Source organism: Camelina sativa, chromosome 20, assembly GCF_030686135.1.
Source record: "Camelina sativa cultivar CO46 ecotype springtype chromosome 20, ASM3068613v1".
NCBI classification, from domain to species: Eukaryota; Viridiplantae; Streptophyta; class Magnoliopsida; order Brassicales; family Brassicaceae; genus Camelina; species Camelina sativa.
Genome location: NC_141899.1, coordinates 27,731,266 through 27,755,523, shown reverse-complemented (window position 1 = coordinate 27,755,523; position 24,258 = coordinate 27,731,266). Strand labels below are relative to the sequence as shown.

The 24,258-nt window shown below is 42.3% G+C and overlaps 1 protein-coding gene, 1 long non-coding RNA gene and 1 other non-coding gene across 3 annotated transcripts; 2 read left to right on the top strand and 1 right to left on the bottom strand.

Moving 5' to 3' along the window:
- The first annotated feature begins 1,502 nt into the window (after positions 1-1,502).
- Positions 1,503-2,177, top strand: LOC147919469 (uncharacterized). Its single transcript, XM_087503978.1, has one exon. It carries the CDS (start codon positions 1,503-1,505, stop codon positions 2,175-2,177), a length of 675 nt encoding a protein of 224 aa, XP_087360104.1.
- An 11,691-nt stretch (positions 2,178-13,868) lies between these two features.
- Positions 13,869-14,160, bottom strand: LOC147919468 (uncharacterized). The gene is made up of 2 exons (XR_015592901.1): positions 14,110-14,160; positions 13,869-14,015 (listed from the first exon to the last, which is right to left on the bottom strand). It is a non-coding gene; the product is annotated as an uncharacterized LOC147919468 (long non-coding RNA).
- Positions 14,161-23,714: 9,554 nt separating this feature from the next.
- Positions 23,715-23,821, top strand: LOC147919467 (small nucleolar RNA R71). Its single transcript, XR_015594254.1, has one exon. It is a non-coding gene; the product is annotated as a small nucleolar RNA R71 (small nucleolar RNA).
- The last annotated feature ends 437 nt before the right edge of the window (positions 23,822-24,258 follow it).

The following is a 24,258-nucleotide window of genomic DNA, read 5'->3' as shown; positions in this document are numbered from 1 at the left end:
CAAGCTAAGTAAGTGTAGCTTTTGGAAGCGCGAGATTGGGTTCTTAGTGCACGTAGTATCGGACAAAGGAGTATCCGTGGATCAGGAGAAGATTCGATCCATAGCAGAGTGGCCTAGACCACGGAATGCCTCCGAGATTAGAAGCTTCCTAGGATTAGCCGGATACTATCAACGGTTTGTGAAAGGATTCACAAGCATGGCGCAGCCGCTGACCAAGCTAACGGGAAAGGACGCACCGTATGTGTGGTCGGCTAAGTGCGAGAAGAGTTTCCTGAGACTTAAGGATATGCTGACTAGTGCTCCGGTGTTGGAACTACCGGATCCGAACGAGTCGTACGTAGTATATACGGACGCGTCGGGTCGAGGGTTGGGATGGGTACTTATGCAGAATGGGAAGGTGATAGCTTATGCGTCTAGAGAATTGAGGAAGCACAAAGCGAATTACCCAACTCATGATCTGGAAATGGCAGCCATAGTTTTTGCACTAAAGATTTGGAGGTCCTACCTGTACGGTGGTAAGGTGCAAATATACACGGACCACAAGAGCTTACAGTACATCTTTACTCAATCAGAATTGAACCTACGACAGCGGAGATGGATTGAGTTAGTCGCGGACTACGACCTGGAGATCAGTTACCATCCGGGTAAAGCCAATTTAGTAGCAGATGCCTTGAGTAGAAGAGGGTCAGCTATCAGTGCTGAGAAAGAAGTTGAGGACTTAGTTGGTATGATCAGAACCTTGCAGCTGAATGCATTGACAGAGCAATTGGAACCGTTGGGCCTCGGGGCCGCGAATCAGGCAGATTTGCTAACACGGGTAAGGTTAGAACAGGAGAAAGACACAGAATTGATTCGTTTGTCCAAGGTGGACGGAACCGAGTATGAGACAGCGAATAACGGTACCATTTTGGTTAAGGGACGAGTGTGTGTTCCTTCGGATAAAAACCTTCGGGCTGAAATCCTTAGGGAGGCGCATCAGTCTCAGTTGGCAATCCATCCTGGATCCACCAAAATGTACCAAGATTTGAAGAGGTACTACCATTGGTCGGGCATGAAGAGAGAAGTAGCAGAATGGGTCGCAGCGTGTCCGACATGTCAAAGAGTTAAGGCGGAAAATCAGGTCCCGGGCGGCTTGTTGCAAAACTTACCGATACCCGAGTGGAAATGGGACATGATAACCATGGACTTCGTCACAAGTTTACCGCCGTGTGACAAGAAGGATGCTATATGGGTCGTTGTGGATCGACTGACCAAGTTGGCGCATTTCTTGGCCATAAACAAAAAGGACGGGGCCGAGAAATTGGCCGAGGTATACGTACAAGAGATAGTACGGTTGCATGGTGTTCCAGCGAGCATAGTATCAGACAGAGACTCGAAGTTTACTTCAGGAATATGGAAGGCCTTGCAAAAGTGTTTTGCATTGGGGAGATAATTTGGTATATGGAAGACATCTGCCGTTAGCAGAATTTGCCTACAACATTAGCTTCCAAGCTAGTATAGGCATGTCATCGTACGAAGCCTTATACGGTCGACCTTGCAGAACACCCTTGTGCTGGACACAAGTAGGGGAGCGTAGTGTTTACGGTCGGGATTTCGTGGACGAAACGACCGAGAAGATCAAAATCTTGAAGCTGAAGATGAAGGAAGCTCAAGATAGACAGAAAAGTAATGCGGACAAGCGACGAAGGGAGTTGGAGTTTCAGGTTGGAGATATGGTTTATCTCAAAACCGTGACTTATAAGGGTAAGGATCGGGTAGCACTGAACACTAAGTTGACGCCTAGATACATGGGACCGTACCGAATCCTGGAAAGGATTGGTCCGATGGCCTATAAGTTGGAGTTACCTCCGGCTATGTCAGCTTTTCACCCGGTGTTTCATGTGTCGATGCTAAGGAAATGCATCACGGGACGGGAGAATGTGATCTCCGAACCCCCTCTTGACCTGCAAGTGAATATGACCATCATCGGTCGGCCAGTTCGGATAACTGGTACGAAGATGAGAGGTCCGCATAAAAAGAAAAAGACGAAGTTAATTCAGGTCGTATGGGATTGTGAAGGGATAGAGGAGACGACTTGGGAACCAGAAGAAGTTATGAAAGTAAACTTCAAGAAGTGGTTCGACAAGAGAGAGATTCCTCGTAAGGAGAGTAAAGATTTGAGGACGAATCAGTCCTAAGTAGGGGAGAAATGTAACGACCCGGAACCTCGGTAGGGGAGAGTCGAGAAATCCGAGTCGAGATAGTCAAGAAATCCGAGTCGAGATAATCGAGGATTCTATCGAGGATTCTATCGAGGATTGTATCGAGGATTCTATCGAGGATTGTATCGAGGATTCTATCGAGGATTCTATCGAGGATTGTCTCGAGGATTCTATCGAGGATTCTATCGAGGATTCTATCGAGGATTCTATCGAGGATTGTATCGAGGATTGTATCGAGGATTCTATCGAGGATTCTATCGAGGAAGGTATCGAGGATTCTATCGAGGATTCCATCGAGGATTCTATCGAGGACTCTATCGAGGAATGTATCGAGGATTGTATCGAGAGTTGCCGGTACTCATCGATGGAAGGATCCGACAGTTAAGGGGTTGAGCGATGGAAATGGAGAGTTCGAAACTACTAAAGTAGTGAACAGACGTTCGAACTGGGGAAATGGAATCCCAAGTTTACAGTGATCAGATCATTCAGGCTTGCAAGTTTTTGGATGAAAATTGGTTCGGTCGAACAGGTTTGTAAATTGCCGAGAAAAGGGATGGGAGGTTTCGGTACTTAGTCCGAGAGACAGTCCAAGTAAAATGGGAATGGAGGTCCTAGTGATAGTGATAGTGATAGTGATAGTGATAGTGATAGTATAGTGATAGTGAAGTGATAGTGAAGTGATAGTGAAGTGATAGTGACAGTGAAGTGCACTATCCGGAAATGGTTGCATCGGCGATCGATGGACCGGGCCGATGGACGAGGTGGCATGGTTTGGCCGGTGGGCCGATAATGGACTAGAAAGGACTCGAAATCTTGCAGAGATTTAAGCCGACCTACGGGAAAGGAAACCCGAGGGAAATGGAAACTCGCGGTAATGGAAAGGTGATCGGATAAGGACAGATGCGAGAATTATGGGAAGTTATGGGCGGTGAGACTTATCGTTCCAAGGAAACTTAGGGCGATTCGTGGATCCTATATAAGGGATAAAACGCTTAAGAATTTCCCTAGTTCCGCATAAGAATCCGAGAGCCGCCGCAAGAGAGAAAGAGGAGAGTTTCTGTCGAGATTAAACCGAGAGAGATCCTAAGTCTAGAGTCGAGAAGAACGGTAAGTGTTCTTCCACCTTGATCCGTCGATGGTTATGGTTATGGTTATGGTTATGGGATAGAAGCCAGACAACAACCAATCGAGCCACTAAAACATCCTCCTCTTCATTGCCTTGATTCCATGATCACACTTTGCCTTTACCTGCACCACAAACACAAATTGAGATGCATGATTATTTTATAAACACTCAGTGAGGCAATCCTCCTGTCTACTAGGCTATACAAACAAGAAACTGTGATTCCAATGTTTGAACAGTCAACAATCAAGACATACAAACTAGGTAAACAAGTATCGTCTTCGCTGGAACGGAGGTGTTGACCAACACCAGCCAAGTGTCGATCGACACTGGCTATTGGTGTTGACCGACACTACCCCACAGTGTCGATCGATGCTGCTCCATGGTGTCGACCGACACCCACCTGGTGTCGATCGACACTGACTACGTAGATGCGATCTGCTCAAAGCCGAGAGTCGAATCTCACTTCTCATCACCTCCAATCCATCCAAAACTTGATCAAAAGCCATAAAAATTTGTAGAAACCCTATAGCAACCATAAAAAGCAAGAAAAACACCACAACAACACCAAACAAGCAAGACAAAGGAAATCTCAGGAATAGATCAGCCATGTTCATGCACTCACCTCTTTTGCAGGAAGTTTCTGATCCAAACTGACGAATCCAACACCTTAAAAGGCTTCTCCTTCATTCCTAGCACCAGATCTCCACTTCTCAGGGATAGATCTCACCAAACAAGCCTAAAATCTCCAAAATCTCTCAAAAACACTCTCTCTTCTCTCTTTTCTCTCTAAATTTTCCCTGGAACGGCTAAAAGTCCAAAACCTTCAGGTTGACTTCTCACCTATATACCTCGGTTTGTGATCCCACTTAAACCAAACCGTGCCAAATTGACGATTTAAAACAATTTGGTCAAACAAGAAATTGCTTGTGTCGACCGACACTACCCTTGGTGTCGATCGACGATCGACACTTATCCCCAAAACTCACAATTTGTTTTGCGGATGTTACATTAATAATGATTAAAACATACTAATAGTTAAAATCTTTACATATCCACAAACATTTTTTTGTTTTGTTTTTTTCTTTTCAAATGTTCGTTTTATAACAAATGGGTTTTAGATTTTATAGATGCTTGGTGAGAATCTGTACAATCTTGTTGAGCCACATTTTAGCTGCGAAGATCACTGGAATGATTCTTGGAAAGGACGAAGCCGAAGTACTTCACTTGTTGGAATCACATGACTCCTTGAAATCTAGAGTCATGGAGGCTATGGAAGTCCTGAGAACTGAGCAATAACAATCCGGAGCTGCTTTGTATATCTGGTGAACCACTCTGTCTTCGATTACAAACCCAAGAAATATACTAATAAACCAAAAACTTCTCTAAGCCTAAGTTTCATAAGCCCAAGGCCCAACTGGCCAACTCTCTAGTGCGAGTTAACAATCACTTAACAAATTTTCTTCAAAGGATTTAGAAGAATGAATGATGCCGATCCACATATGTTTATTTCTAATTGATAAGGTTATTCACCTCTGTTCCTTTTGTAATCAAGAGAATAAACTGTAGCTAGCATTGGATTTTATTTAATTTACAAAAACTAAATTCAACTTCATACAAAGGTTTGCTAGCTAGTGTAAAATTACGAGTGTTCAAGCATAGGAAGAATCCACACGCAACTTCTCATTTAATCAAAAAGATTGATAAGCAAGTTTGTAACTGGCTGTGATCGATACAGGCCATCAGGGATAGACATTCACAAATTTCTGATTTTTCAGCTTTATTTATCAATGAAACGTTGTACAAATGTACATTTTCAAAATTACACTAAAAAAACAAAAAAAAAGTTACAATTGTTCTCTTTTTTTTTTGTGTGCAACAATTACAATTGTTCTTATAAGTCTTTTTCCTGTAAAATTACACATACAATTTTTAATTAACCAAATTACTCATGCATCACGCTAACGGCTAATCACAATCGAAGTGAATACCAAGACCAAACGCTCAATACTAAAAATAAAATCCAACGAAGAAAGGGAAAGAGGAAAGTTTGTGTGTGTGTGAAAGAAAAAATTGTAATATATATTTCATATATTACACAAAATAGCATAATCAAAATTGATTCCACTATTTCATAGTTCATCTATATATTTTGTTATTTATTTGTTAATCTGAGATATTAAAATATCTTCTAAAAAATATCACATTTTGATTAAGAATACAACAAACATGAACTCTTTTCTTTGATTGTTTTTTTTTCTTCTAAATTTTGTGTACATTTAGCCAATATAGGAAAGCACCAATTATTGGTCTTAACTCTACCATATCAACAGCAGCTATGTGTGTTGTTGTGAAACGTGGTCTAAATACTTTTGTTGATGATTTTCTAACCATGCTAGAAGAAAGCATTAGTGTTATGTTATCTGGTTTAAAATATTTTTGTACTATATTTTTCTCTTTGTATATATCGTTTTTATATTAGGAGGTTGTACATTTCGATTCAAATTCACCACCTCAGTCAGCTTTGAAAACATGCTGGATTAAAGTTCACATTGTCTTAAAAATAGAAATCGATTTGAGAAAGAACTTTATTTTATTATAATTAATATTGATTATCTTATGTAATACGTAAGAGAGAAAAAAAAAATTAGAAATCACAAGGATGACTGCATAGGCATTTTAAGGTTTGCTTCTTCTTCTTCTTCATTTTGGTTTTTAATGTTTCCATCGTTGACATGCATTGACCAGTTCCATCATTATATTTTTGTTTGCACGCTTTGGAACTCTAACACCCGCGAACCAAAACTCTGCGTTTTGGGGGTGGATGTCGATCGACACCAAGGGTGGTGTTGGTCGACACCATTAATTTCTGGTTCGACCAGATTGATATAATTGGCGATTTTTGACGGTTTTGTTTAAAGAAAACCACAGAACCGGTCTATTAAGTGAGAAAAAAGGATCTAAGTTGTGTTTTATTGTTGTCTCGCCGCTGAATCAGAGAGAAAAAGAAGAGAAAAGTTTGTTCTTGAGTTTTTGTGAGTTTTGGTGAGATTTCAAGGCTTTCTGGGTGAGATCTTGCTGTGGGAGTGAGGATTCAAGTCTAGGAACGTGTGGGAAGCTTGCTAGGAAGGTTGGATTCGTTGCTGTTGGTCAGAATTTTCCTGCAGAGAGGTGAGTGCATGACCATGGCTGATCTAAGCTTGTGATTCCTTGTTCTTGCTTGTTTGTTGTTGTGTTTGTGTGTTTTTCTTGCAAGGATTGATTGCTACAGGTTCCTACGAATGCATATGGCTTGGGTTTTGAGTATTGAACGATTTGGTGGAGTTTGGGAGCGAGATTCGACTCTCGGCTTCATGCGAATCGCGGTTGCGGAGAGAGTGTCGATCGACACCAGTGAAGCAGCATCGATCGACACTGTGGGGTAGTGTCGGTCGACACCAAGAGCCAGTGTCGGTCGACACTTGGCTGGTGTCGGTCGACACCTCCCTTCCAGCGAGTTGATGTTTGTTTTCCTGGTTTGTATGCTTTGTTTGTTGACTGTTGGAACATTGGAATTACAGTTGCTTGTGTGTATAGCCCAGTAGATGGGATGATTGCCTCACTTAGTGTTTATAAAATACTCATGCATCTCAATTTGTGTTTGTGGTGCAGGTAAAAGCAAAGTGTGATCATAGAATCAAGGCAATGAAGAGGAGGATGTTCTAGGGACTTGATTGGTTGTTGTCTGGCATTGCTAGGTTGCTAGAGTTGGGTCATTAGAAACATTGCTAGGTTTATGGTTCTATGTCTCCTGTTGTTTGGTTATTGGATATTGGTTATGTTTTAATATTGGGTTATTTATTATTGGATATTGGTATTTGTTATTTCCGATGTTGGTTGTGATTGTGGTTAAGTGGCTAGTGGGTATGTGACCACTAAATAAAGTTTATTTATCTATTATTATTATTATTATTATTATTATTATTATTATTATTATTATTATTATTATTATTATTATTATTATTATTATTATTATTATTATTATTATTATTATTATTATTATTATTATTATTATTATTATTATTATTATTATTATTATTATTATTATTATTATTATTATTATTATTATTATTATTATTATTATTATTATTATTATTATTATTTATTTATTAAAAAAAAATGGGTCGGGTCATTTCAGTTTAGTATCAGAACCCTTACGGTTCTAGGTTTGGGTTCACTAGGCTTTGTGCTGTAGATGTTTGGGATTTGCATGCTTTGATTGATTATGTGAGTTAGTCAATTGTGTGTGGCATAGAGTCCTAGAACATCCTCTTCGAGCCTACAATGTGATTCCACGGTGAGTTTGTGTTTTTTTTCTTTTTGTGTTAAGTTAAGATTGCTTGTTAGCCTCTGTTCTTGGAAGTGCAGTGGTTAAAGGTGTTGAGTTGATGGTCGTATACGGGGACGTGGTCGTGGTCATGGTCGGGGGTGTCCCGAGGCCAGAGAGTGGGTTGTTCAGAGTTCCACAAGGAGGTACCATCAGAGGGTCGCAAGCGTATCTGGAGGGACCAGAGGGGGTTAGCCGGTGAGCGTTCCGGAGGTGCTGGGAACCCAGGTGTGGGGTTGTAGCAAGTAGAGCCCAGGGTCGAGATGATTGTTTGGCGGATCTGTTGGTATGCTGTTGGAGCGGTTACCGAGAGGGTACCATTGCAGGCTCCAGTTGTAGAATGTGGCGAGGTGCAGCCGAGGGCTGTGGATGTTGAGGAGTTTTCATCCTATGTTAAGAGGATGGAGCGGTTGTAGATGACCGGTATGAGATTATTCTCAAGAAGTATCGAGCCTAGAGAGGCGGATAGGTGGATATATGCAGTGGGAGCAGATATTTTGCAGCTTGGTGGTTAATCCAGTTGGATATTAGAAGGTGAGTGGGCAGGTGTAATATTCCAATGTTATACTCGGACCACATGAGGTACTTTTTGTCGAGAGATGTTTATAGTCGTTAAAAATTGTTGCTCCTGAGGGGATGGTGATTCCCTTGAATACCGATATCTCAATGGGCTGAGGGCTCCGAGAGTGGCAGAGGGGATGATGTTCCCCTGAGGGGATGAGTAGTTCCCGTGATACCAAGATCTTGAGGATTGTGGTCTAAGATTGAGATGGTATAATTTTGAAGACGCTGGTCTGAGAGTGAGATCGGTATAGCTCGAAGGTTGCGACCTAAGAGTGGAAGAGTTGGGAGCAAGCAATGTTTAGAACGTGAGTATAAACATAACGACGGAATGTAGACCTCGAGAGTGATGGTGGTTTAATCTTGGATTTTAGGATTATGTTGGCCGGTGGGCCAGGGTTTTATGACCGGTGCAGTCATGAATGTGTGGCTGATGTGCCAGGATTGGGTGGCCGGTGGTGCTGGAGTCCCGGGAAGGAGAGCTGCAGCAGGTATGAGCCAGCAAGGGCATGGTTGCCAAGTACATAAGATTCACGAGAAGCCTTCATGGCAGGATAAACTAATCGTTATGACGATGGTGGATGAAGTTCATTGGAGATGGACAGGGTTGCTAGATTCAAGGTTTTGGTAAGCTTGCTGGGGAGGGGGGGGAAACAAGTCAAGTAGGTTAAGTTGGCGGCTTGCAAGGCGTATGATGTGGTGAATCGGAATATGTGAACATATGGTACTTGTTTGTTTTATTACGCTCGTATTGATGATTTGATGTGGAGAATTGCCAAGTGGAAAAGCTATTTCTGGAATAAGCTATCTTGTGGAAGTTTCCCTAAGAGGCAAGTAACTAGAGGTTCTTGGACGAACAAGCGGGTTGATATTCAGGTGTTGGCTAGTTGATGTCGGCATACTTGAGTTTTGTTAGTAGAGCTGAGGAAGTAACTAGAGGATTTATGGAGCAAGGGATTCATCCGTCCTAGTGTATCGCCGTGGGGAGCGCCGGTGTTATTTGTTAATAAGAAGGATGGGAGTTTCCGCTTGTGTATTGACTATCGAGGTTTGATTCGGGTCACTATGAAGAACAAGTACCCTCTTCCCAGGATTGTTGAGTTGTTGGATCAGCTGAGAGGTGCTACTTGGTTCTCTGAGATAGATCTGGCGTCGGGTTATCATCAGATTCCGATAGATGAGGTAGATGTGAGGAAGACTACATTCAGGACGAGGTATGGGCATTATGGGTTCATAGTGACGCCTTTCGGGTTGACTGATGCACCGACAGCGTTTATGAGGTTGATGAACAGTGTGTTTCAGGAGTTTATGGACGTGTTTGTCATTATTTTCATCGATGATATCCTGGTATTTTCTAAAAGTCCTGAGGAGCTTGCAGTGCATTTGAGGGCAGTTCTAGAGAAGCTGCGGGAGCAGAAGTTGTTTGCTAAGTTGAGCAAGTGCAGTTTTTGGCAGCGTGAGATAGGTTTTCTGGGTCATATTGTTTTTGTAGAGGGGGTTTCTATAGATCCGGAGAAGATTCAGGCTATCAGGGCTTCGCCTAGACTGCAGAATGCCACGGAGATCAAGAGTTTCCTTGGTTTGCCAGGTTACTACTGTTGGAAGTCAATCTTTGATTAATCCACAGATTGGTATCATCAGAGTTTGGAAGAAGAAGAATCAAGAAAGAGCCATTGATGTGTTTGATCGGAAGAGAAGAAGAGAAGTCGTGAGTGAAGAAGAAGGGTTAATGGTTTTATTATTGGGCCTGTCTTAGTTAATTAAGCCCACATGTTAATGGGTTATTGTTATTCTACAAACTATAGGTTAAAGTGTTAACCTAAGTATAAATATTGTGATGTAAGGTGTTTAATGGTGTTAAGGAAACTTTTGAGATAAGAGAGAAAGAGGCTGTTGCAGAGTAACAAAGAACAACTACAGGAGCAGGAGATGAAGTCTCTGGTAGGAGAAATTAGTGCGCTGAGCAGGATGCGGTTGGCTTGAGAACCGTTGGGTTTGGAGGCGGCTTATAGAGCGGATCTTCTGAGCAGGGTGTGGTTGGCTCAGGAGAAAGATTTGGGGCTGGTGAATGCCTCTAAGGATGTTGATTCAGAGTATCAGGTCTCAGCTAATGGTACTATCTTGGTGCACGCTCGGATTTGTGTGCCCAAGGATGATGATTTGAGATAGGAGATCTTGAGGGAGGCTCTTGCGAGCATGTTTTTCTATTCATACACGAGCGACTAAGATGTACCATGATCTCAAGAGGTACTATCATTGGGTCGGGATGAAGAAGGTTGTAGCTAGTTCGGTCGCGAGGTGCGACGTGTGTCAGCTAGTGAAGGCTGAGCATCAGGTTCCAAGCGGATTACTAAAGAGTCTACCCATTCCAGTGTGGAAGTGGGATATAATCACGATGGATTTCGTGGTAGGATTACCAGTGTCTCAGAATTTTAATGTTATTTGGGTCATGGTGGACCGGTTGAATCTTACATCACATTTTATGGCCATTAAGAAGACTGATGGAGCAGCGGTCTTGGCTAAGAAGTATGTGAATGAGATAGTCAGATTGCATGGGGTGCCAGCGAGCATCGTGTTTGATAGGGATTCTAAGTTCACTTCGGTGTTCTGGAAGGCATTGTAGCCAGATATGGGCACTAAGGTGCTTATGAGTACAGCTTAACATCCCCAAATAGATAGACAGTCAAAGAGGACGATCCAGACGCTGGAGGATTTGCTGAGGATGTGTGTGTTGGTTTGGGGTGACCATTGGGCAGATCACCTGAACCTGGTAGAGTTTATTTACAATAACAGTTATCAGGCGAGTATTAAGATGGCTCTTTATGAGGCTTTGTATGGGAGACCATGTCGTACACTGTTATGCTGGAATCAGGTGGGGGAGAGGAGCATGTTTGGTGCTAGTTTTATTCAGGAGACCTCAGAGGAGATTCAGGTTCTCAAGCTGAATATGAAGGAGGCTCAGGATAGGTAAAGGATTTATGCTGATAAGAGGAAGAGAGATCTTGAGTTTCAGGTAGGAGACAGAGTGTACCTAGAGATGGCCATGTTGCAGGGTCCGAACAGGTCATTGACAGAGACTAAGTTGAGTCCGATGTATATGGGTCCGTTCAGAGTGATTGAGCGGGTGAGACCGGTGGCATATAGGCATGAGTTGCCTGAGGTTATGTGTACGTTCCACAAGGGTTCCCATGTTTCTGTGTTGCGGAAGTGTCTCTGTGAGGATGATCAGTTGTTAGCTAAGATTTCTAAAGATCTTCAGCCTAACATGACTTTGGAAACGAGACCAGTGAGGGTTCTCGAGAGGAGGATCAAGAAACTTTGGAAGAAGAAGATTCCTTTGATGAGAGTCCTTTGGGACTGTGATGGTGTTGAGGGAAATTTTTCCTGAAATAGAAGTTTCAAAAGTGGAAAGTGCTAAAAATGGAAAGTTTTATTTGAGCTAGAATTTGTCCATTTTTAGTGGTTGTGAGCCTTGGATGGGATTGTGTGGCCTTCTTGGCGGACTTTTGAGTCATTGTGTCGTATGTGGCTGTCTTTTGAAACATTGTGTGGCCTTTGTGGCGGGTTGTTTAGCCAATTGTGTGGCCTTTCTGGCGGGATGTTAGCCAGATGTGCCTGTTGAGGCGGTCCTTTGGGACAAATGGTCTTTGTGACGGTCCTTCGGGATGTATGGTCTTCGTGACGGTCCTTCGAGACGAGTGGTGTTTGTGACGGTCCTTCGGGACAAGTGGTCTTTGTGACGGTCCTTCGGGACAAGTGGCCTTAATGGTGGTCCTTCGGGACGAGTTGCCTTGGTGGCGGTCCAGTTTAGGACATTTTCTTGGCCTTGGTGGCGGTCCTGTTTAGGACATTTGTTTGGCCTTGGTGGCGGTCCTGTTGCGGACATTTGTTTGGCCTTGGTGGCGGTCCTGTTTAGGACATTTGTTTGGCCTTTTGTGGCGGTCCTGTTTAGGACATTTTTTTGGCCTTGTGGCATGTATATGATCCTTGTGTGGTCGTGAGGTATTCGAGAGAGGGGATATTGTGATGTTCTACGCGAGCCACAAGAAGGAAACCTGGATAGGGATAGGACTCAGACGTGTTCAGAATTGTTTGCTCGCGACTCTTGGGGGACTTTGGTTCTCCTAGTACTACCATATTCTGAGACTTTGTGGCTTGGGAGTATGGTTTGTATATCGACTTCGGATGACGATCCAGGGGCGCGCTGTAGGGTGGCAACCCGAGAGACGAATATTGGACTTCCTTATATATTATGGCATGCGGGCTTAGGCCCGATGAGGAGCCAACATTATGGCATGCAGACTTAGGTCTGATGAGGAGCCAATAAAACTTAAAGATTAGACCTATGGGTAAAGGAAAGTCCAAAAGTCGAGAGAAAATAATGCCTGGAGCGTGAGTCTATCGCATAGAGGTGACCTTCCGTAGATTGGTCGGAGGAGTGCGGGCCGTGGAGACGCTTGCACGAGAGTCCTTGGCTGATGGTTGTTCGAGATTCGAGGACGAATCAATGTTGGTGGGGGAGAATTGTAACACTCGCGAACCAAATCTCTGCGTTTTGGGGGTGGGTGTCGACCGACACCAAGGGTGGTGTCGGTCGACACCATTAATTTCTGGTTAGAACAGATTGATTCAATTGGTGATTTTAGACGGTTTCGTTTAAGGAAAACCTCAAAACCGGACTATTAAGTGAGAAAAAACGACCTAGGTCGTCTTTTATTGTTGTCTCGCCGCTGAATCAGAGAGAAAATGAAGAGAAAAGTTTGTTCTTGAGTTTTTGTGAGTTTTGGTGAGATTTCAAGGCTTTTTGGGTGAGATCTTGTTGTGCGAGTGAGTATTCAAGGCTAGAAACGTGTCAGAAGCTTGCTAGAAAGGTTGGATTCGTTGCTGTTGGTCAGAATCTTCCTGTAGAGAGGTGAGTGCATGACCATGGCTGATCTAAGCCTGTGATTCTTTGTTCTTGTTTGTTTGTTGCTGTGTTTGTGTGTTTTTGTTGCTGGGATTGATTATTACAGGTTCCTACGGATGCATATGGCTTGGGTTTTGAGTATTGGACGATTTGATGGAGTTTAGGAGCGAGATTCGACTCTTGGCTTCGTGCGGATCGCGGTTGCGGAGGGAGTGTCGGTCGACACTGTGGGGTAGTGTCGGTCGACACCAAGAGCCAGTGTCGGTCGACACCTCCCTTCCAGCGAGTTGATGTTTGTTTTCCTGGTTTGTATGCTTTGTTTGTTAATTGTTGGAACATTGGAATTACAGTTGCTTGTGTGTATAGCCCAATAGATGGGAGGATTGCCTCACTGAGTGTTTATAAAATACTCATGCATCTCAATTTGTGTTCGTGGTGCAGGTAAAGGCAAAGTGTGATCGTGGAATGAAGGCAATGAAGAGGAGGATGTTCTAGGGACTCGATTGGTTGTTGTCTGGCATTGCTAGGTTGCTAGAGTTGGGTCATTAGAAACAATGTTAGGTTGCTGGTTCTATGTCTCCTGTTGTTTGGTTATTGGATATTGGTTATGTTTTGAATATTGGTTATTTATTATTGGATATTGGGATTTGTTATTTCCGCTATTGGTTGTGATTGTGGTTAGATGGCTAGTGGGTATGGGACCACTAGTTGTAGTGTATTTATCTATTATTATTATTTATTTATTAAAAAAACGGATCGGGTCATTTCAGCAACAATTGCTATTAGCACAATCTACTCCAACCAGTTCAGGGTTACAATATCGTACTGGTTTACCTTCCATCTCTTTCACCTTTATCCCTAGACAACAATATTTTCTGATTAGAGAACACAAAATGCAAAAAAAATATTTGGTCTCAAAATATATTTAAAAAATGATTAATATAAAACAAACCTAGGAAGAGAATGATGAAGACAACAAAAATTGTGCATTTAGTCATTTTTAATGTATAAAACAATGAGAGTAGTGGTACTATATATAACAAATTTAGATACATGCATATATATAGTGGGAGAATCCAGATGTCAATCTAGTGGAAACATAAATAAACATAATCAATTAATTATTGATTAATTAGTAAATACTGAGGAATTCCTTCAAAAAAAGTTTTCTAATATTTTTTTATATATATTCTAGTGTTGAATTGAATTGAATTATTTTGGAAAAGGTAATGAGAGAATAATAATAATATATATTTCCATTTCAAAAATATGTAATTCTAAATAATTTATTAAAGATATAAAAGTACCAAAATATAAAAATAATGATTTTCATTACATTATTAAGGAATATTTTTAAATTAAATTTGTTTTAAGCATGTGAATAGAAAGATATAATTAACAATTTTATATAATATAGTTAAATAGTTTTTCCAGAGTTTGACACTTCAACATGCGACATGCCTTAAATTTTATTTCATTTTAATATAATTAAAAAAACAAGACAATGCATTAACTATTCATTTCTTATATGAAAATTTTACATGTTTCCCCTTAAACTTTGCATATATAAATTAATTCAATAAAATTAATTATGTTATTTTAATCAACAAATTTAACCATAAAAAATTGTATAAAAGCATAAATAAAACTAAAATCCCTAAATTTATATTTAATAATATATTCCATAAATTATAAATATTAAATATTGTATTATTATGATTTCCTCTTTTCATCTACTATTTATAGGATTAGTGACATGTTCGTTTCGTTGCCGCATACGACTGCGACATCAGCAATCTAATCGCATTTAAAATTTTTAGCCACAGAATTGAAACGATCTGCATACGACTGCGACATCAGCAATCTAATCGCGTTTGGTAATTAATTGAAACGATCCGACCTGTTTTGTTTTTTTTTAATAATAATAAAAATAATCTAAGCTAGTGGTCCAATACCCACTAACAACCTAACCACAATCACACCACAGCGGATAACATAAAACGATACCATGGAACTAATAAATATCCAATACTCAAATAACTAGTATTAATTCCAAAAAAAATTAAACCAATAATCCAAATCAACATGAATCAAAGAAGCAGCAATCCTAAACAACATTCTAAGGACTCAACTCTAGCAACCTAACAGAAACCAAACAACAACCAATCGAGCCACTAGAACATCCTTGTGACAACCCATCCCGTGGACCCCACTAGCCTCACTGCTTGCCGCCCGAACGGACCGTCTGTGGACCCCACTAGCCTCACTGCTAGCCGCCCCAACAGACCCCAAGCTGGCCCTGCAGGGCATCGATCCTAACCCCTCACCGTGGCAAATGGAACTATTCATCCAAATCCACAGTAGGTTATTGGTGTGCCAGGCGTTCCTCGAACCCTGGTCCCCACCCTTTAACAACCTTCCACAGGACAAGCTGTCACCAATTGATCTGCAGCTCAATTGATGGCAACTTGTCCTGTGGGAAGGTTGTTAAAGGGTAAGGACCAGGGTTCGAGGAACTCCTGGCACACCAATAACCTACTAGTGGATTGGGATATCCACAGTGATGGGTTAGGATCGATGCTCTGCAGGGCCAGCTTGGGGTCCGTTTAGGCGGCTAGCAGTGAGGCTAGTGGACTAGCAGTGAGGCTAGCCGCCCCAACGGACCCCAAGCTGGCCCTGCAGGGCATCGATCCTAACCCCTCACTGGGCAAATGAAACTATTCATCCAAATCCACAGTAGGTTATTGGTGCACCAGGCGTTCCTCAAACCCTGGTCCCCACCCTTTAACAACTGATAGACAGGTTTTCACTCAGGGTATCAATTCCCTATGCAGTTGTAGTACAAAGAGTTATCAATCCAAATGGTTGTGTATTGCTAGCAGGAAGGATATGATCAGCACAATACAAGTCAAGCCAAGCAATTAAGGTTTTGGTTCTAACAGTCCTAATATAAACCAAGTAAAAGAATATAAACAAGTAAACTACACGACCTAAGCACTCGATGCAAGCAATCGAGTACAGGATTGAGTGGGGTGATCGAGTATGCAAGTAAATTATGAACAGCTCGAGGTATTACTCGATGCAGGTTATCGTGTACCTGATCGGGTAAGTGGTCGAGTAAGTAAAGAAAATGCAAGAAATGAAATGTGAAAGTTCCTAAGGATGGGGGTAATCGAATCCTAAGTGTTCTAGACCAGTACAGATGCCTTACATGCCTCAAGCAATTATTTCCTAGACAATGAACCTCTAAAACCATGTCATCACACTTTCGCACTAGCAACAATCAACCTTGAATATACTACCACACTGTCGCACTAACAATATGATCAAGCAGGCATTAAGAACAATTCATTTTTGTCAGTAAACTTAGACTTATCTGATTTTGTCACTCAAAGTTAAGTATACCTCTATCATTGACCTAATCAAGCATTTTATCTACTCCTTTCGGCCTGTAGCATTGTAAACGCCCTAGATCTAATCTCAACATTTCGGTCTGTTGACCGCATTAAGAACATCAACCTATAAGGAAATCTATTAATCATAACAATCAACTAAAGCATCCTAACCGATCAAGAACACCTAATCATCTATCCCATCCCTAGAAATTTGCTACACTACTCGGACATAGAAACGAATGACAAAGCAATAGAAATAAACGAAAATGACATTATATTAAAAGATAGAGTAGAGTAGAAAAAGTATGGGATAAAGATCTAAGAAAAACTACAAAATAAAATTACAAAAACAAGAAGAAAATGTTGAGTCGCTCAGTTCTCTCACAGAAGCTCTTGCTCTCTGGTTTGAGGGTCTGCGGCGTGCTCATTTGCGAGCCAGGGAAAGAGGGGGTTTACATATGGAAACCCAGTTGACCTAGCTTCCCAGACCTGCCCGATGGTCTACTCGATGGGGTACACAAGGGTTTAGTCGGGTAACTCCTCGGGTGGATCTTCGGGTTGCTCCTCACACTCTTGGATCCTCTTCGATCGTGTAGGGGTTCAGACTTGTTCTTGTAGCTCGATGGAGCCTTTAGCACCTGTTTTCATCTAATATATGCAAATGCAGAAATGCAACACCCTAAATGCTCTTAAACTTGATTCTTACAGTAAATGACCTAAAATTGCTAAGTTAGATGTATGAACAATGCAAAATATGGACAAAAAGGATGCTAAAAACATGTAAATTAGAGTGTTATCAGACCCCCAAATTTAAATCTTGCTAGTCCTCTAGCAAGGAAGTAAGAAGGTACGGTTTGAAAGTGGGGACTCATAACCTTAAGATGCTAACCGAAGGATGCAAGCTATCGTCCTTAAAGATAGTTTAATGGTGCTAAGATCAATCAACATACTTACAAATATTTTTCTATGCTTATTATCATGCATCGATCTAGCTCAACCTCCAACTAAAGATACGGAACATCTCTTTCACATTCAATTAAGTGTTTGGCGAATTCTTGCAAATGGAAGGTGAATCAAGCTCAATCGGTTTCAAGGGTAAGGATTTTTGATAAGGTGGTTTCAAGCAAATTCTTTAGGTGGTTTTCTCTCAAAAAGTGGAATGCTAGACAGTCGTGAAAACTATCTAAGACTGAGAACAATTTGGGCATACAAAGCTTAACTCTTGATGATCTACCCGTTTCTCATACATTCATCATATATTTTTTTATTTAAACCTCCTAGAATTTAACTACCCACACCATTGATTTTAACTCTTTTTTTTTTTTTACTCCCTAAGGTTTAGACTTTTAGACTTTAAACTTCTAGCTCTTAATCTCTCTTTTTTTTTCTATTTTTTTTTTTATCTTATCTTTGCTAGACTCCTAATATACATATATTATTTTCTTTTTTTCTAGGAGACTATAGCAAGAACTTTTTTTTTTTTTTACATAGAGATTTAGAGCTAATTAATTCTAACCTTGGGGACTTTCTTCCTTTTTTTTTTTATTCCACAACCCAACCCCAAATAAACATTCTAACCACCTATCTTTCAAAACCAAATCTATTAGCTAGTTCAAATCTAACTTAGCTAAATCAAGAGGCAGTTCTTTCTCGTTCTCAATACTCTCAAGGTTTCACAACCTATAGCACAATGAAAGAGGCCTCACTCAACAATTCACAACAAGGTTTGAAAGAAAGGTTTGGGTTCATGGGTAGGACAAGCGAATCGGGTTAAACGAAAAGATTGGCAAAAAGTGGAGTGCTAACACGAGTTTAGAGTTACCATGAGCAAGTATTCAAGTTCCATAACCAAGACAATTAAAGTTCAAATTAAATCCAATAATATAGAGATGTTCTAATGTTCAAGCAGGTGGAAGAAGCATTCAATCGACACAAAGGGTCTAAGCAAAGATTTTTCATTTGTTTCTAAAGACTGATCTAGCAACAATGAACTTTGATTAAGGGCTATAGCTTCAATCCTAAGGTTTGATTTTAAACAAGGTGGTGTTAATCATTGTCCCCTAAGATGCATATGCAACAATTATATGAAACAAACTAGACTCAATCCTAATATGTAAATGCAACTACATGAACACTCTTTTTTTTTTTTTTTTTTTTTAATTTTCAAATTTTTTTGGGTTTTTTTTAATGCACATAGATGCAGACTCAAATGAATAAAACTAGCATACAAAAATTTGAAATAATAAAAATAAGAAAATAAAACACAATGTTAAATACATTCTAGGACCCTCCCCCAAACTTAAATTACACAGTCCCTGTGTAAATAAAAGTTGGAAAAGAATCCAAGAATCACACAAAATTAATTAAACTAAATGCAATGGTATATATAAGTGTTAGATGAAATTGATACCTCATGGGTTGGTGAAGAAGGAGGTTGCAGCAGCCTCCATACTTGCCAACGTGTAGCGAGGGTCGCCGCCGGCTTCAGCAGGTGCCGGTGTTTGCTCGTCAGAGAGCTTAGATATGCGTACAGAAAACTTACTCGAACCAGCATCCGAGGTGTTGATCGAGGGTGGGATCGCGTAGCTCATCGGGTAGGACATCGGGTAGTAGGATGGAAATGGTGGAAGAGGTCCAGAATGATCAACGGTGTATCAACTCGCAGGGTGCATCGTGTACGGCATCGTGAATGGCATCTGGTACGGTGGAGGAAAAAGTCTAGCATAATCACCTGATTGGGTGCTCGATGGGTGCATCGGATAGTGCATCGTATAACCCATCGGATTGGGTGTCGGGTAGGCGTCAGAATGGCTTTTCCTCAATGCTTCTGGTCGGGTGGTGTCCTCCTCAGCTCGGGGCTCGTATGATGATGCTCTTTGAGGTTTCGGAAGTGGCAGTCCTCGAGTTCCTCCTAGTGGTCCGCTTCTCCCCATCCAAGTAGGTGTTTGTGCCGCGGTAGGAGCTGAGGCACAGCTTGCCTTGTCTTGCAACTCCTTGATCTGACCTCCCATTATCTTAACCGAACCGGCAAGATCCTTCACCTTCTTCACCAAGAACTTGTTCATCTTCTTCAGCCAGCTAATTCTCTTGTGAGCTTCCCTCACTCCAACTGGTTGCTTTTGAGAGCATGCATACTCCTCAAAATCAAACTCCTCCGAGCTATCTCCTTGTCTCTGCCCGGTCTCCTGTCTCTTCTCAGCTTCAGACTCCTCCTCTGGGTTGTATAGCTCTTCCAACGGTGGTGCAAAGTCAATGTTGTTTCCTAGCCGAACCTTGGTGCATATGACATTGGGTAAAACCATTTGAGCAGCTCCGGCGGTTGGATGGACAAATTTGAATAATGTCATGTCATTAGGCCTCTCATAGGCCAAAAATCTCGCCAGCACGAGGTAGTCCGCATCCTGCCACCTTGGTTCGTGAACAACTCCCTTCAAGGGCACATCGCATGCCACTAAGATTGGTGTGACTAGGCCCCCAATAGAGATCTCTCCGCCTCCTTCTCTCCTTTTCACAGCCCATGATTTCAAGTAGAGGAATTGATCGAGTAGCACGAACAACATACTAGTATCAGCTATGTCTCCTACTAGCGGTGTTCCATCCGTAGCACTATCCAAAACTCCACACAGTGCAACATCTAACAACTGAAGCTCATGGTCGTTCACATTTCCAGTCTCTTTTCTAGCAAAAAGAGTGCATGCGAGGGACTTGTGAAAATACCTCAAAACAGGGCTCCTTATTTGAGCAAATTTGGAGCTCGTGGACTTGTAGGGGTGTTTGCCTCCTATTTTCAGCCATAGGGACCTCATCTCTTCCTTGCTCACCTCCATACCTTCCCCACTACCAGCTTTGAAGCCATACAGCGTCTCCATCTCCTTGAAAGTGAGCCGGTATTCCATGTTCCTAACGGAGAAGGTGATGAACCCGATCCCCCATCGAGTAGTAGGGTCGGGTGGTCCTCAAAATAGTGCAGCTTTAGGGTCGAAAGGAAGTGGACCGTCTCCTCCTCATATGCTTCTAGGTGGGATCGCATCATATTGCCCAGGTGGCACATATCGAACAGAAATTCTACATGTCTAGCGATGCCCAATTGCTTCATGGTCTCACGGTGAGGGTATCGGGTACCAACAAAGCTCATCTTCCGGAAGACTTTGAATAGTCTTGCCGGAGTGTCTACTTCCTTTTACTTTAGCCTCCGCGAGGCTTGGCGGGTTCTCTCTCTATGCTCCTCTTCTCTTTCTCTTTCCTCCTCCTCGGCGTGTTGATCTTCTTCCTACTCTGCTTTCTCAACCACCTTCTCAGCCTTCTCCAAAGCTGGTCTCTTTCCCCTTGCAATTGCGGCTCTACTCCTTGATCAAGAGGTTTGGATCTCACCTTGGTCTTCCCCTCCAGCATCAGAATCGACCTCCATAGGGTCGGTAAGTGTCTTTTCGGACGTAGACAGGTCCCTACGTCGAGGAGAACGGTGGACAGCACTCGCCATTGGACTCGGTGACCGAACTCGGGGGCCTACTCGATCGGTTACTCGAGCATCAGGTCGGGTGGTGGATCGAGTTGTGCATCGGGTAGGGGAGGCTAAACGTCCATCCAACGGTTGGGAATGTGGAACGTTTCCTCTCCCTTGAGATTGTCAAACTTCGGCGGCGTCTCCTCCGGTTGTGGCAGCAGCGGAGGTGGATCTTCTTCCCTTCCTTTGGTAGGTTCTAGCGGTTGGCTCCATGTCGATTCCTTGAGAAGAAAAAGAAAGGCTAATTCTCGAGGTTAATAGGGTTAGTCTCCAAAGAAAATCGAATGAGCTTGGAATCGAGAGAGAAGAATAGAAACTTATGAAAATTGAAAAGCTTAAGAGAATAAGGGAGACTTATCGGTGATGAAGAGGGAGAAGGGTTCGACTCCTTTAAATAGGCTAGGGTTTCGGTTGGTGGGCTTCACCGAGAGTGGGCTTCCTTGCGGAATTCGGACTCCACTCACTACCCGAGCAGGGACACGATCAGGCGCGTTGAGTAAGGTGTCAGGTTGACCCTCGGGTTTACCAATTCCCTCTTTCCAATTTTCCATTTTTTTTTTTTTATAAAATTGCAAAAAGAGAAAAAATAAATAAAAGCAAATAAAGCAAATAAACTAAAATTAAAGGATACCTTTGGGACTTCCTCCCAAGTGAGCTTGTTTAAAGTCACTAAGCTTGACTCTTCATGCTCCTTATGCATGGGATCCATGTGGAAGAGGTTCTGGAATCCTCTCCACTACAGTAGGCTGGTTCAAAAGATCTTCTAGATTTTGTCCAAGTTCTATAGCAAATGTGGTTTTGACCTCTTCAAGATGTAGCATTTTCTTGTGTTTGGTCCTGGTGGAGAAAGCTTAACCATTTATGGTTGGCCTCTTAACCCCTTTCTTCACATCAAACTCCATCTTGAAGTGCTCACAATGCTCTATTTTGATTTTGCCTTGTTTCATTTCGATCACCGCACTAACTGTTGCCAAAAATGGTCTTCCTAGAATCAGTGGATCATCTGGTTCCTTATCCATATCCAGGATCATGAAGTCGGTAGGCACTTCCACTCTCCCAACCCTTAGAGGCAGATTCTCCAGAATGCCAATCGGATGTCTCACCATTCTATCAGCTAGACTCAAATACAGCTTACTTGGTTTGAAATCAGTGAATCCCAGCTTGTTAGCAACTGAAAGCGGCATAATGCTGACTAAAGCTCCAAGATCACACAAACAGCTCTTGAAGATCCGAAGTCCTATCAAACACGGCAATGTGAAAGAGCCAGGATTTTCAAGTTTTTCCTCAATTCTCACCTCAGGATCCAAGCAAACTCCACTTCTCAGAATCTCAAATCCGATCTCCTTGATAGCTTCCTTAACCTCATCCTCCAATCTAGCTGTTTCCTTAGCAGCTTCCTGCTGAAGCTCGTGTGGGGGCAAAAGCTTAGGTGGTGGAGCTTTGCGCTTAGCCATTCGCTCTGCAAGCGCCTCCAACTAGATGTCAAGTGCAGCATTGAAACTTTCCTCCAACTCCCCTCCTACCAGTGCAGGTGGTTGAGGCTGATCTCCCTTCTCAACATCTACTCGATGCATCATCCGATCAACACCATCGTGTAGGTCATCGGGTTCCACTTCGGGTAGTTCTTCAGTTTGTGATTCTCGAACCAGTGCTCGATCATCAACTCGATCAGTCTCTTCGGGTGAAGGCTCGTGTTCATACTCGGATATATAGTATTTTGCCTCATTTTTCATTGAGTTTTCCACATCCTCCCCATCTTGATCATCACTGTCCCCAGTGAGGTAATCCTCATAGTCATCATCTAGGAAAATGGCCTGAGCAGTCGCATAATCCTTGGGGTTTTGAACAGCTTTACCTGGGAGTTGATTGACCTTTGGTGCGGGATGGTTGTTGTGGTGGCCTTCCAGGTATCGAACCTTTTTGTTGAGTGATTTGTACTTGGCATTGAGGTCATTGTATCCTGAGTCGATCTTGTTGCTCATCTCCGCGAACCGTTTCGCGATATCCATAGAAGCTGTAGCCTGTTGCTTAATCATCTGCTGAATAAGACCTTGTAACTCGGCTTCTTGGGATTGGTTTGGTTGACCTTGGTGTTGTTGGAAACCAGGTGGTTGGTTGTAGGTCCCTGTGTATTGCCTCTTAGGTGCATAGCCTTGGTTGTACTGGACAAAAGGCTTCTGTTGAGTCTGGTTCCCTTGAACTGCAGATGGGTAGGTTTGGTCTTGAGGATTCGCAACATTCGGGTTCCGATAAGACAAATTCGGATTCAGCTTGAAGTTGTTGTACCCTCTGTTGTAACCTCCTTGGTTGTTGATGTAGTTAACATCCTCTAGCTGCATAGTCTCCCCATCTTGTTGTTGAAACAGCTCTTTCTCTGATATACCATGTACATGCTTCTGCTGGTTGAGGAGTTGATCGAGCTTTTCATTGAGGGCTTTCATGTCCCTCTTATACTTGGCATCTTCCTCTCCTGTAGATCGCACAGAGCGATCATATTCCTCATTGTAGTTGCCATCAGATTGAGCCAAGTTCTCAACTAGGTCCCAACCTTCATCAACATCCTTGTTGAGGAAGTTACCATTGCTTGCGGTGTCCAGCAACATCCGTATTTTGGGGACCACTCCTCTGTATAGTGTGCTCAGCAATGAAGCATTACTGAAGCCGTGATGTGGACATCGAGTAGTGTACCCCTTAAAACATTCCCAAGCTTCATTGAACGTTTCGTTGTTCTTCTGTACAAAGCTGGAAAATTCATTTTGCAGCCTTGCGGTTCTGGAGTTGGAGAAGAATTTGGCTAGGAATGCCTTCTTGCACGCTTCCCAAGTGGTGATGGACTCCTTAGGGAGCGATTTCTCCCAGATGTGTGCTTTATCTCCCAAAGAGAATGGGAAAAGCCTGAGCTTGAATCCATCTTCACTGACTCCATTTATCTTAGTTAGGCTACAGAGCCTATCAAATTCGTCCAGATGATCCAATGGGTCCTCCATTGGCAGTCCATGAAACTTGTTGCTCTGTATCATCTGGTTGAGACTACTCTTGATCTCAAAATTGTTGTTCTGCACAGCTGGTGGCACAATGCCATTCCTCTGAGTGTGAGTAGTCGGAGCATCTCTTGCTCCTATGTTGGTCCTTGCTTGAGGAGCTGGTGGACCGTTCTGATTATTCATCGTCTCCTCAATGATTGCTGGTTTCGGTTGAACTT

What these genes read in the sequence shown, in the direction of transcription:
- LOC147919469 (XM_087503978.1), top strand. Translation starts at nt 1,503, where the DNA reads ATGTCATCGTACGAAGCCTTATACGGTCGACCTTGCAGAACACCCTTG.